The sequence below is a fragment of the Pelophylax lessonae genome (genome assembly GCF_965119305.1).
Source record: "Pelophylax lessonae genome assembly, chromosome: 5".
Classification (NCBI taxonomy): domain Eukaryota; kingdom Metazoa; phylum Chordata; class Amphibia; order Anura; family Ranidae; genus Pelophylax; species Pelophylax lessonae.
Genome location: NC_138772.1, coordinates 361,552,100 through 361,566,457, shown reverse-complemented (window position 1 = coordinate 361,566,457; position 14,358 = coordinate 361,552,100). Strand labels below are relative to the sequence as shown.

The following is a 14,358-nucleotide window of genomic DNA, read 5'->3' as shown; positions in this document are numbered from 1 at the left end:
AGGTTCCCCACCCCTGGTCTAAATACTTAGGACCATGTGATATTTCAGTTTTTCTTTTTTAATAAATCTGCAACAATGTCAACAATTCTGTGTTTTTCCGTCAATATGGGGAGCTGTGTGTACATTCATGAGGAAGAAGAATGAACTTAAATGATTTTAGCAAATGGCTGCAATATAACAAAGAGTGAAAAATTTAAGGGGGTCTGAATACTTTTCGTACCCACTGTATATAAGGCCTTCTGATTGGATGAGGTGGAGAGGAGGGGTGATGATGTCACAATCTCCAGCTAGTGCAATCAGAGAATGCCCTGTATTTATTGTAAAAAAAAATGCAAGGAGTTCTATGGAGCCAAGTAAGCAACCACCTGTGGTCAGTGAGTGTCCAGTGGGAAGCCACTTGAGAAGAACCCGAACAGTAGCCAGAAGATTGTGGCTATTCATACAGTAGTGCGGACTACTATAGTGATTTCCAACTTCCCCAGCTGTCCATCAGTTATGAGTAATGGATACTTACATTGCCCCAAGCTGGACCAATGAAAGTATACAATCCAAATAAATCTTGGAATTCAGCATTAAGACCCCCCCCCCCCCACATGACAGTACTCTGGCATGGTGATTGGCTTTTTTAAAAAAACAGCATTGCATCACAGGAGGAATGGGAGAGAGTCACAGTCGCCCCATGCGTCTCCATGGATGGCAATTCTAAGAACAGAAGTGGGGGACAGGCAGTGTAAATGGGCAACGCACAGGTCCACTTTTGGGCTATTTGGATGGATGTGCTGCTAACATCCACATACCCCTGGAAATCTGCGGTAGGTTGCTTTTCAGAGCCATTTGACATGTCGCCTCCTCATTGCCTCTTTTAAAATGCCACACCACATGGTTGCCAGGCGGTTGCAGTGGAGCAGTCTTCAATTGAATGGGTTGTGTTTGGCGAGCAGTACCACACTATTATGTTACAGCTATGAAGCAAACAATTGTGGGCATGGAATGTGTACACCTGACCCCACCCTTGCTCCCTTTGCCGCTTAAGGGGGTAGTAGAAAATGCAGCTTTACCGCCTGTTTTTACCACTCCCAAGCTCAAGTATAAAGAAGCCCAAAGGTCCTTGTGCTGGACAATTATTATAAGTACAGAAACATTTTTAACAAAAAGGATTGTCTTGCTTTTTAAAAAAAAAACAAAAAACAATAAAAATAAAAAAATGATGACCCCAGACATACATAGATTTGTAAACTGCATAAAAAGCAGAAGAAAATAAATAAGGGACACAATTAAATTGCTTTTAAGACAATGCTCTGAAAATGATGATGAATAAGGGAAAATGTTCTTATCTGACCTTGTGCAGGCTCTGGTGTCAGACAAAATACAGAAATAACATGAGCCACTGATATAATGCAGAGCCATTTAGCATGAAGTCCATGCCGCCCCAGTCTGCAGGAGGAGGACATGATGGAGCAGATAAATGTACTAATCATTAGCAGGTGAAAGATTTGTAGCCCTAGATGAACTCCTCTTCCTGCTACCGCAAGGTACTTAGGAGTTTAGGAGTCTTGTTTATTTTCTAAATCCCCGCAGAACACCGAATAGCTCAGATTTACATCTCATGTTTACAAATGTAATATTTTACATTTCACTCAGAGCTGTTGCCCTTTAGCTAAGAAAAGTGTTCTGTCATGTCCTAATGGAGAAAGTTTTTGATTGAATGGTCTATACACTTTCTGAGGAGAATGTTTTGCTTTGTGTGTGTATTTTTGCTACATTTCATACATTGCCAGCTTCATTTTATACTGAGCCAAAGCTTTTTATTTTTCAAAGATAAAACTTGAGCTGTCACTGTATATGACCTAGAAGTTATCTGTTAGCAAAATGACATCCTTTTTACAGATGGGACCCCAGAAAGCAGGGTATACATCTAAAACATACCCTCATTAAAAACTTCACAGCACCACTCTACATTTAGGTATCTCGTTATATTCTGTTTATTTGTTAAAACCACTTGCCAACCGCCAGCAGTACATAAACTGTGGTAAGTAGGCTCTGTTCCACGAAACTATGTAAACGTACGTCATTTAGCAGTTCCGCTAGTGGGGGCACTCGGGGGGGAGCCAATCTGCAGGTCCGGTGGCCGCGATTGCTGCCGGGCACCCGCGATCGCTCCCTGTGGAGACAGAACAGTGGTCTGCCGTTGTAAACACAGCAGACCGCTGTTCTGTCAGTGATTAACACAAGGAACCTGTGTTCCTCATATTTATCATACACAGGTGTCTGTGTTCATGCAGCAAGCCAATCCCCCCAGTTAGAAAAGCACCCCTTAGGGAAACATTTATCCCTTTGTTCGCCCCTGGTGTTAACCCCCTCCTTGCCAGTGTCATTAGTACAGTAACAGTGCATATTTTTAGCACTGATTACTGTAGTAATGTCACTGGTCCCCCCAAAAGTGTCAAAAATGTCAGTTAGGTGTCCGATCTGTCCACCGCAATGTCGCTGTCCTGCAAAAAATCACTGATAGCCATCACTAGTAAAAAAAAAAAAAAAAAAAAAATGCCATAAATCTTTCCCCTCATTTGTAGACATGATAACTTTTGCACAAACCAATCAATATACACCTATTGGGATTTTTTTTTTACCAAAAATATGTAGCAGAATACAAATTGGCCTAAAACATTTGATTTTTTTTTTTTTTTTATTATTGAGAATGTTATATAGCATTAAGTAAAAAAACGGAATTTCTGTAAAATCTTACCGTAAAATTCCTTTCTCCGAGTCCTCCGACAGTCGCCGCCCATTCACACAGTCTTCACTTATGGGGTATTGACTTCATTTCCACAGGAGTTTCTAGGCATAAGACTTGTAAAAGAACAATAAATCTACATAGTCGCACCCATTTTTCTTTACATTGCTAGCTGTTTATTTTGTCAGCGCTAGTTAGTTGGATCTTTGGATGAAGACGGCGTCTGCGGAGCTGGGAATCGGACTGACTGTCCTGGTTCTCCAGGACAGAGGGTCAGAGGGAATCCCAGCCTGCCATCGAGCGTTTCGCGGGCTATGCATTCGCCCTGGCCTCATAAACGACCCATCCCTGTCCATCAGGGATGCAGCTAGCAATGTAAAGAAAAATTACATTTCCAGAAAATAAATCATAAAGAAAAAGAGGAAGTCTGAGACTGTAGCCTCAGCACAGGGAAGCCTATCCACTCCTAAGCTAGGCAGAAGACAAACTGAATTGGGATGGCTATTGCAGGGGGGTATTGGACTGGTAGGACAGCCCCCATGGGTGTGACTATGTAGATTTATTGTTCTTTTACAAGTCTTATGCCTAGAAACTCCTGTGGAGATGAAGTCAATACCCCATAAGTGAAGATTGTGTGAATGGGCGGCGACTGTCGGAGGACGCAAGAGAAATATTGCTTTTTTTATTTTCAGAATTGTCACTCTTTTTTTTTCATAGCACAAAAAAAATCACAGAGGTGATCAATACCACAAAAACGAAAGCTCTATTTGTGAGAAAAAAGGACATCAATTTTATTTGGGTACAGTGTTGCATGACCGTGCAATTGTCATGAAGGGGGAAAACCTTTTCGGTCCAGAAGTAGTTAATAAAAGATTCACTTTACCCAGGATTCTTTTTAGTTTAAGAAAATATATTTTATTAATCTCTTTCAGATATGAAAATATCATAGCAATACAATGCAAAATGTTAAATGAAACAGAAAAAATTTGGCAAAATAAGGCTAAGTGGGGTGGGGTATATGGAGGGTATCTGGAGAAACGTACACTACCATTCAAAAGTTTAGGGTCACCCAGAAAATGTCATGTTTTCCATGAAAGCTCACACTTTTATTCATCAAATGAGTTGCAATATGAATAAAAAATATAGTCAAGACATTGACGAGGTTAGAAATAATGATTTTTATATGAACTATTTTATTTGGTCCTTCAAACTTTGCTTTCATCAAAGAATTCTCCATTTGCAGCAATTACAGCCTTGCAGACTTTTGGCATTCTAGCTGTCAATTTGTTGAGGTAATCTGAAGAAATTTCACCCCATGCTTCCTGTAGCACCTCCCACAAGTTGGATTGGCTTGATGGGCACTCCATACGGTCAAACTGCTCCCACAACAGCTCAATAGGTTTGAGATCTGGTGACTGCACTGGCCACTCCATTACAGACAGAATAGCAGCTGAATGCTTCTTCCCTAAATAGTTCTTGCACAGTTTGCAGGTGTGCTTTTGGTCATTGTCCTGTTGTAGGAGAAAATTGGCTCTAATCAAGAGCTGTCCACGGGGTATGGCATGGCGTTGCAAAATGGAGTAATAGCCTACCTTATTCAAAATCCCTTTTACCTTGTACAAATCTCCCACTTTACCAGCACCAAAGCAGCCGCAGACCATCACATTACCTCCACCATGCTTGACAGATGTCGTCAGGCACTCCTCCAGCATCTGCTAACTTGTGCTGCATCTCACAAATGTTCTGTGTGATCCAAACACCTCAAACTTAGATTTGTCTGTCCATAAAACTTTTTTCCAATCTTCCTCTGTCCAATGTCGGTGTTCTTTTGGCCATCCTAATATTTTCCTTTTATTGGCCAGTCTCAGATATGGCTTTTTCTTTGCCACTCTGCCTAGAAGGCCAGCATCCCAGAGTCGCCTCTTCACTTGGACGTTGAGACTGGCGTTTTGCAGGTACCATTTAATGAAGCTGCCAGTTGAGGACCTGTGAGGTGTCGATTTCTCAAACTAGAGACTCTAATGTACTTGTCCTCTTGCTTAGTTGTGCACTGGGGCCTCCCCACTTCTCTTTTTATTCTGGTTAGAGCCCGTTTGTGCTGTTCTCTGAAGGGAGTAGTACACACTGTTGTAGGAAATCTTCAGTGTCTTGGTAATTCCCCGCATGGAATAGCCTTCATTTCTCAGAACAATAATAGACTGTCGAGTTTCAGAAGAAAGTTCTCTTTTTCTGGCCATTTTGAGAGTTTAATCGAACCCACAAATGATGATGCTCCAGATACTCAACTAGCTCAAAGGAAGGCCAGTTTTATAGCTTCTCTAATCAGCAACAACAGGTTTCAGCTGTGCAAACATAATTGCACAAGGATTCTGTAATCATCAATTAGCCTTTTAACACAATCAGAACACAGGAGTTACGGTTGCTGGAAATGGTCCTATGTATACCCATGTAGATATTCCATTAAAAATCAGCGGTTGACTCCTTACTGTTTTTAGGAGAGGGGAGAAAGAGAGAGAGAGTGAGAGAGAGAAAAAAAAGCTTTGATACAACTTTACTCACTCTGGATTAAAGTCGCATCAAAGTACTGCAGGCACGTTTTTAAAGTCGCAGATTTTCAATGTCGCATAGATCGGAACGGGTGTCATTAAAATCAATGGGCTGTGACTTGTCACATGACAAGTCGCACTTAAAGAGATAAAATAACTTACTGGAATGTACAGTATATATGTAAAGCGCTGCATAAATTGTCAGTAATACCTGAAAAAAAATTTTTTATTGGCTGGTGTGGCAACGAACACGGCAGGAAGACACTGTCATATCCGGATTTTGTTTGATATATGCCAAAATGCTTTGCAGTATTACTTTTTATTCCAAAATGGATTCAATAGATAATTATAACAGAATTTTGTTTATGGCCAGAATGTCCAAAACTGAAAAAGAGGACAAGGGTTCCCCACTATGGAACTTTTAAGGTCTATAAATCAGGATACACCAATCTTCTGTTAAAATAGCTTAATACAAATCGTTAAAAAGAGGTCAGGCTGATATCATAGACAGTTAGCAATAATATATATAAAATTGCATTTCTTGGTGGCTATTATCTGTACATTGAGCAGTATGCAAGTACAAAGAGAGACGTCTACTGTATTGTTTTTTGTTAGCCATTTTTTGTAATATTGTGAACACAGTATCTCACAAAAGTGAGTACACCCTTCACATTTTTGAAAATATTTTATTATATCTTTTTATGTGACAACACTGAAGAATTGACACTTTGCTACAATGTAAAGTAGTGAGTGTACAGCTTGTATAACCACTTAAGCCCCGGAAGATTTTACCCCCTTCCTGACCAGGGCCTATTCTGCGATTCGGCACTGCGTGACTTTAACGGACAATTGCGCGGTCGTGCGACGCTGTACCTAAACAAATTTGACGTCCTTTTTTTCCCACAAACAGAGCTTTCTTTTGGTGGTATTTGATCACCTGTGCGATTTTTTGATCATGCGCTATAAAACAAAAAAAGAGCGGCAATTTTGCAAAAATAACAATATTTTTCAAATTTTTTTATATGAAATTCCCCCCCAAAAAAATGTAAAAATCTATTTTTTTTTTAACATTTTAGGCCAATTTGTTTTATGCTACATATGTTTGGTAAAAAAAAAAAAAAAAAAAATCGCAAAAAGTCCAAAAAGGGCCCAAAGTGTCAATATTTTGTGTGGCCACCACTATTTTTCAGCAATGCCTTAACCCTCTTGGGCATGGAGTTCACCAGAGCTTCACAGGTTGCTACTGGAGTCGTCCTTCTCTTCCCCATGATGATATCAAGGAGCTAGTGGATGGTATAGACCTTGCGCTCCTCCACCTTCCATTTGAGGATGCCCCACAGATGCTCAATAGGTTTTGGGTCCGGAGACATGCTTGGCCAGTCTATCACCTTTACCATCAGCTTCTTTAGCAAGGCAGTGGTCGTCTTGGAGGTGTGTTTGGGGGTCCTTATGTTGAAATACTGCCCTGCGGCCCAATCGCCGAAGGCAGGGGAACATGCTCTGCTTCAGTATGTCACTGTACAAGTTGGCATTCATTCATACAATTTTTTGTGTATTGACAGTGTACAGTACTGTTTTATGTATGGTATTGTTTATTTTCTATGCTTCATGATATCAGCCTGACTGCTTTTTAACAATTGTTCTCAATAAAATTTGTATTAAGATATTTTAACAGAAGATTGGTGTATCCTGATATTCTATAGGCCTTAAAAGTCCCGTAGTGGGGAACCCTTGTCCTCTTTTTTCAATTAGTTTGGGATGTCGGCCTACCTTTCACTGATCAGACCACTATCCACTGAAAGAAGGTCCACAACTAAACTTCTGCGCACATGAATTTAAATGCATAATCTTATGATCTTGTGACCCACCCTACTTTTTATCACATTTCTTATGATCTGCAAAAAAAGACTCCATACACATGTTTAAGGGGTTTTAAAAAAGTACAATGACTACTGTATATACAAAGTGAACTAGCTTCTGGACAACAGATACCGCCTTTTTCATTAGATTATGTAAAAGTAGACTAAAATTGGTTGCTATTATTAACTACAGTCTGAACGTTCTTTTCAGAAAAAAGTGGTAAGATGTTACATCTATTATGCTGAGTATAACGTTTAATGGTGGAAGCGGATTGCACTGAAATAGAAGTTACCGTCCAGAATATTTAGAATATGTGCGTTTCACATAATAAACGTTTGATTTTGTTTTTAATGACTTCATTTTTTCCTTCTCCTAATACACCATAATTAAATGAGTCACACAGACAATCTGATAATGGCACTTTTAATGTTTTTTATATCAAAACTAGAGAGTTCTCTATCCAACTATTAAACATGTAGCCCATTGAGCGCTGGTTTAATTGCCTTTCAATAATGTACACATTACGCCTCCATAGTTCTTAACCTGCATGACAATGTTCCTATGTTTGTGATAAGCTTCTAGTGCCCACTGATTGAGCAGCCAAGCAAAACGGCTCCACCTGCACCCTTGATGCACTGGGTGAGCGTACAAAGTTTGGCAGGGAAAATTACATAGCTGATTATGCAAAAAAGTCAGACTAAAAAGAGTAGACGGATGGATTAACACGGCAATTAGTAATACAGGAAGCAGAGATGTCACATGTGCATTAAACAAGCTGTACAAGGAGTGTCACCTCATAAAAAGCAGAAGTAGATCATTATAGAATAACAGACTTTTATATAGCTCTATGCTGAACATTTATTTGGTCATTAGCAATGCATATTTAAAGATTTGTTTATGTACATCTTTAGCAGAATTAAGTAAACCTGTCAGTGCATAAAAATCATCTGTTAACAATCACATTAATTAGCACCATAAAAACACGCTGGCATCCTCAAATGCCTGCATGTACATTCTCATAAGTTCCCAGCCCTAAAACTCAGGGCCAAATATGCAAAACTTGCCCTTTTGGAGTAAAAATTGATTTTTGTTCCTAGTGCAAAAATGTTTTCCCTTCTTCTTTGAAGGACACGTATTTTGACTTTGACCGTTGGGCTATAAATTTAACCTGCAAGAGCAGAATGCTAGGCACAAAACAAAAAACACAGCTTAAGGGTGGCCTCTGCTGGTGGCCAATCCCTCGCCATCTGTTAAAGACATCTCAATTAACCACAAAGCAATACATAGAGAACAACTGGTTACAGACAAACCAAACCAACCAGAGGAGGGTGTTGTGTCCTTGAATGAATGGCTGAGAAAAAAGATTTTTACAGTAAGAGCAAAAACTTTCATTTTCTCTTCTGATTTTTAGGTCACTTGATTGTTGGGAAATTCAAAAAGCAGTGCCTCATGAGGGGTAGGGAAAAAAAAAAATTAAACTCCCCAAAGGCAGGAACATTACACTGCTGTCTGAAATACTCGTGTGTCGCAAGTGGGACACAGAACCTCCACCATATAAAAGCTCCCCTGACTAACATGCAAATGCATGTTCCATATGGGATAAAAGGCCCTAAGGTCCATTACTTAAAAATAAAACAGGCAGGGTTTGAAGAAGACACAGAGGATAATTGTCAATACCCAAGGAGGGCCATCCAGACCCCCCCCAATTGTCTTAACCACTTGCCGCCCGCCAGCTCACCGTCAAATGACAGCTGATCGGTGCGGCTCTTGTTCTGGGTTCACATCATATGACATTGGCCTATTCAAACAGGGCATGTGCGCAATCGAGTGCGCGCAGCACGAACTGTTGGTGGCGACGTGTCCCCAAGACACAGCTTGCCACCAACAGGGGTAAACAACCAATAATTGCGGCTGTTTACCATGTGATCGGCTGTGATCCATTCACAGCTGATCACATGGCTCTGCCCCCTGTGTAAACTGCGCATACGTGCAATCAGGAGCACACTGCGCAGTCATGTCGGTGGCAGCGTGTTCCCAGGAACACAGCTCATCACCGACAGCGGTAAACAGTTAATGACAATGGCTGTTTACCACGTGATCGGCTGTGATTCATTCACAGCCGATTACAAATGTAAACACAGAGCGGTAACTGGTTGTTACCAGCTGTTCTCTCCTCACACACCGTTTTCAGTGTGAGGAGAGAAGAGCCAGCATCAGTGAGTTACCAATCTGTGTCTGTCAGTGTACTGCACAAAGCACCTGAATAAAGAGAACCTGTCACATCGCCCCATCAGCAGTGTACAGTCCTCATCAGTGCCCAGCAGTGTTACTGTCACCCCCCCCCCCCCCCATTGCATCTGTCACCCAACAGTCATCCATCAGTGCCCATAAAGTGCACTGGTCACCCATCAGTGCCCATAAAGAGCACCGGTCACCCATCAGTGCCCATAAAGTGCACCGGTCACCCATCAGTGCCCATAAAGTGCACCTGTCACCAGCAGAGACTGCCATCAGTACCGTCAGAGGTGCACCTGTCGCCCATCAGTGACCCTCGCCTGTCACCCATTAGTGATTACACCCGTCACCCATCAGTGACCGTCACCTGTCACCCATCAGTGACCGTCAAAAACAAGAAAGTCCAGGCACTAAGGAGCTGTCCCACTTAGAGAAAGTGTTTAGACTGCTAACAGGTCGTTGCTGTCCGAAACTCAAAAACCAGTGAGATCAGTGAAAGTCACTCATCAGTGACCGTCGCCAGTCACCCATCAGTGACCATCACCCATCAGTAACCGTCAGCTATCAGTCACCCATCAGTGGCCGTCAGCTATCACCTATCAGTAACGGTCATCTACCACCCATCAGTTGAAAAGATAAGAACTCACTGCTCAAGGTGGTGTAATTGCCTGATGACTCACATCGGTGCATGCCCCGTCTCGCCTCCGTGAAAACTTGATAAAGGAAAAAGAATTGGCAGCACTCCAGATTGAGTGTGCTTAATCATTACAAAGAAAAATGAATATAACATCTCGGTATATACACACACAAAAATCCAATCATCAATTAAAAAACAGGCGATACAAATAAGGGGTAAACCATTTTCCTAATTACCGAGGACACTGATAGACCCATAAAACATCTATGTGAAACCAGTGAAAAATCAAATGTGAATGCTGTGACACAAATGTGAATGAAAAAATATATAAATGCAAAAAATCTGATAAAATCTAAATATGTAAATACTATGTATAAAAATTAAATGTATTGTGATTAAAGATATGGATAAAATTACCATTGTTTAATAATATGTATCAATTGTAAAATGAGAATAAAAGCGCAAAAAAAAAAAAAATATACAAAAATGCAAGGAATAGTGAATATATATATTGATATCTGTACAATCCGATTATGTGAATATAAAACTATGAAATAGTTTGTTATTAAATTTTCGATTTTAAAAATTTGTCAAATATATAAATCTATTTGTGCATATTAGTTGTATGGGTCAGAAGAAAAATCGATCGTATAACATACACAGACCAAACGATATATGTACAATAAAAACAATTATTTTGAACAATATGGTTTTTAGGACAAAATAAGCACATATGATCACTCCTTTTCCTTTACCACCCAATTCCAATTCCTTTTCCTTTACCACCCATCAGTGACTGTCATCAGCCCCCTGTCACCTGTCGCACAGCCCATCACCAAAGTAGCCGTCACACAGCCCATCACCAAAAGTAAAAGGGCACGGCGCTCTGGAAACCAGGCAGCCACCAGTAATAGACCCCAGGATCAAATGCCCAGGCCCAGTACCAGTACTGCCACCAGGGATAGACCCCAGGATCAAATGCCCATGCCCAGCACCAGCGATAGAACCCAGGATCAAATGCCCAGACCCAGCACCAGCGATAGAACCCAGGATCAAATGCCCAGACCCAGCACCAGCGCTGCAGTATCATAAGTTATGTGAAAGACCCATGGGAAAGCTGTATGCGTTCCACATATATGAAGGAAGAGATTCCCAGCTACAGCCCCCTGAGTGCCCGGCCTACATGGGCACAACCGGAAAAATTGTATGGGACCTGGCATACCCACTGCTGAACAAAAGTTTTCACATATATCTGGATAACTACTATACCAGCCTGTCTGTTTTCAAACACCTACACCTTGCGAAAACCCCGGCCTGCAGAACCACCAGAAAGAACAGGAAGGGCTTCCCAAAATCTTTGGTCAACAAAAAAATGTGAAGGGGGGAACCAGCTTTGAGAACCAACAAAGTACTGGCCTTGAGGTGGAGGGATAGCAGGAATGAATATATAATGTAAACCATCCAGAATGATACCACAGTTGAGGTTCACAGAAGACGAGGCCCCTTTCAAAAGCCAACATGCGTCCAAGCATATAATCTTTACATGGGGGGTGGATTTCAATAACGAAATGCTTCAGCCCTTTTTGGCAACAAGGAGGTCCCGTTTGTGTTACAAGACAGTAGTGATTTATCTAATTAATTTGGCCATTTATAATGCATATATTATTTACACCAAATCCACAGAAAGCCTCACCCCCTTCCTAAAATTAATCGAAAAAATTGTCATCATCAACAACATCATCTATCAACAAAGAACCCCTCCAGAAAACCTTCGCTCTGACGCTGTTAGCTGACTTCATGAGTGCCACTTCCCCGACTGAATTCCACCATCTAAAGCAGGCCGAAGACGCCAAAAAAGATGCTGTGTATGCAGAAAAAGAGGATTTTGAAGAGATACCAGCTACCATTGTCCCCAGTGTCTCTGCTAAGCCGGCCTATGCATTGGAGAATGCTTCCAACTTCATCACATATTCCAAAAATATTAGCCCAGATTTTTAATCATTTCCCAATTTTCCATGATTCCTCAAATAACCATGCCACTGCCTTCCACGTGAACTGACCCTGGCCTGTTTTGCGACTATGCCTCTGTCTACCGTTTGGACTGCTTCCACATGAACTGACCCTGGCCTGTTTTATCGACTATGCTTTTGCCCACTGCTTGCACATGAACTGACCCTGGCCTGTTTTATCGACTATGCTTCTGTCTACCACTTGGACTGATCTGTTGCCCTGCTACTGTAGTACACAGGGGTCTCACATATTTGAGGGACTCCAGAATTGTTTTTTCGGATGGAGAAAACAAATTTTGTGGTTCTCTCCGGGTTTTATAATATTCCACAACCAATATTATGCTGACCACGTCTCTGCCTGGACAATTCCTTTGGACAAATGCTTTGGCTGTGCTGACAATATGCCTGTACTAACTACAGACAATATTTCTGCCTGCTGTATGGATAATTACTATTGTTGTCGTTAAGCATGTCCTGCCTGCTGCCTGGACCAATGCTCTCCTCGGTGGACAACTGCACTACTAAAACCAAAAGGAATACTTTTTTTTTTACCCTTTATGCAATAGAATGTATTTTGGTGCATAATTCTTCGTATGCACATGCTATGTGTTAGAAATACGAAGGGCATTTAAAAATGATTTAAATAAGAAAATGGTCGCACACCACCACCGAATCCAATGAAGAAAAGTTCTTTATTCACATACATGGTACAAGGTACAGCAGGGTAGGACAGTAGAGGCGTTTCACACGACTTCTACGTGCTTGTTCACTTAAAAAAATAATTGGCTGTCAGGAAATGATGTGTGTATTTTGTGCTCCTGGAACGCATGATGGTGCTACTTGAATGCTGGGCCTCTGTATGTGGCCAGGTTGTGTAAAAGTCTCACATGTGGTATCGCCATACTCAGGAGGAGTAGCAGAATTTATTTTGGGGTGCAATATTTTGCTATGTACATGCTATGTGTTAGAAATACTATACAAATTGACAACTTTGTGTAAAAAAAAAAAAAAAAAAAGCGTTTTTATTTTCTTTCCTAATTTTCCAAAAACTTGTGGGAAAAAATGACATATTCAAAAGACTCATTATGCCACAGATTATATGTTGGGGTGTTTGCTTTCCAAAATGAGGTAATTTTGTGGGCTTTTCTATTGTCCGGGTGCTCAAGGGCCTTCAAAAGTGTGATAGGTCGTCATAACACCTGACGGTGCTCCCTGTATGTTAGGCCTCTGTATGTGGCTAGGCTGTGAAAAAGTTTCACACATGTGGTATTGTCACACTCAGGAGGAGCAGCAAAATGTGTTTTAGGGTGTAGTTGCAAGTATGCATATGCTGTGTGAGAGAAATAATCTGTTAACCACTTGCCGACTGCCGCACGACTATTTACGTCGGCAGTCAGCCCCTCACAGGCAAAGTGACGTAGTGTAGTACTGTGTAGATTTAATTTCTTGACAAATTCACACTTCTGACTGTTTCTCTATGGAGAACAGCCTATGGAAACAGTTCTCAAATATTTCTCTTCTTGTCAACTAAAGCTGTAAAAGCACCAATGAAATTTAAAAGGGGTTTAAACTTTGCAGATCCTGAACAGATGAAGTTCTGGTGAAAATCAAAAAGCCAGTATAAGCAGATCCCACCTCGCTTGTTGTCCTCTGCAGATGTGAAGTGGGATCTGCTTTTAACGCCTGCAGCAGCTGGACAGACAGACTTCTTCACTGGATTTCAGAAAAAAATTGGGGTGGGTACTATAAATCTAAATATATGAAATCGCCCATGATTACAAAATGCTTAGATCTTCACAGCCATTTAGATTCCCAGGTAAGAATAGAGACATTTAGGCTTACCTTAGCATGGTGTTCACCACTTTGGTCTTTTTTTCCAACCTGATTTCCCATGGTGCTCCACCAACAAATTCAAGACCTTTCCATGAAAGAAGAAAGTAGTATAAGTATAAAGTGCGAACATATATTTTGGGTATTAATGTTCCAACAATACACCATTTTCTTAGCTAGAACAGAGCATACAGTAGTATTCTTTGATTTTACAAGGGCATATGGAAATGCTGGTGAATATTATTCATACAGGGCCTTTAGTTTTCTGTCAAATACTATGCCACATAAATATATGCAGACTTTCTAAAAACGTAGCAGATAAAATAACTTTTAAGGGTGCTTTCACCCTAGAGAAAAATCACACAGGTTCAATAATCTATTGACTTCTGAATCCTCTGAGGATGTGGGCATGGAACTGTAACACAACTATTCACAGTTCTCTTAAAAAAAAAAAAAAGAAACCCTTTAGTCATTTCCCTGCCAATGTCAGTTGAGTACTTTAGGGCT

The 14,358-nt window shown here is 40.8% G+C and overlaps 1 protein-coding gene across 2 annotated transcripts in view; it reads right to left on the bottom strand.

Moving 5' to 3' along the window:
• MBP (myelin basic protein) overlaps positions 1 to 13,945 on the bottom strand; it is a 226,728-nt gene extending 212,783 nt beyond the window's left edge. Inside the window, exon 1 of one of the 2 annotated variants that reach the window (XM_082259263.1) lies at positions 13,864 to 13,945. In XM_082259263.1, coding sequence (XP_082115389.1) covers positions 13,864 to 13,914 — 51 coding nt within the window. In that variant the 5' untranslated portion in view covers positions 13,915 to 13,945. The remainder of the gene's footprint in view (positions 1 to 13,863) is intronic. The other variant, XM_082259264.1, reaches the window with a different exon arrangement.
• Between the last annotated feature and the right edge of the window lie 413 nt (positions 13,946 to 14,358).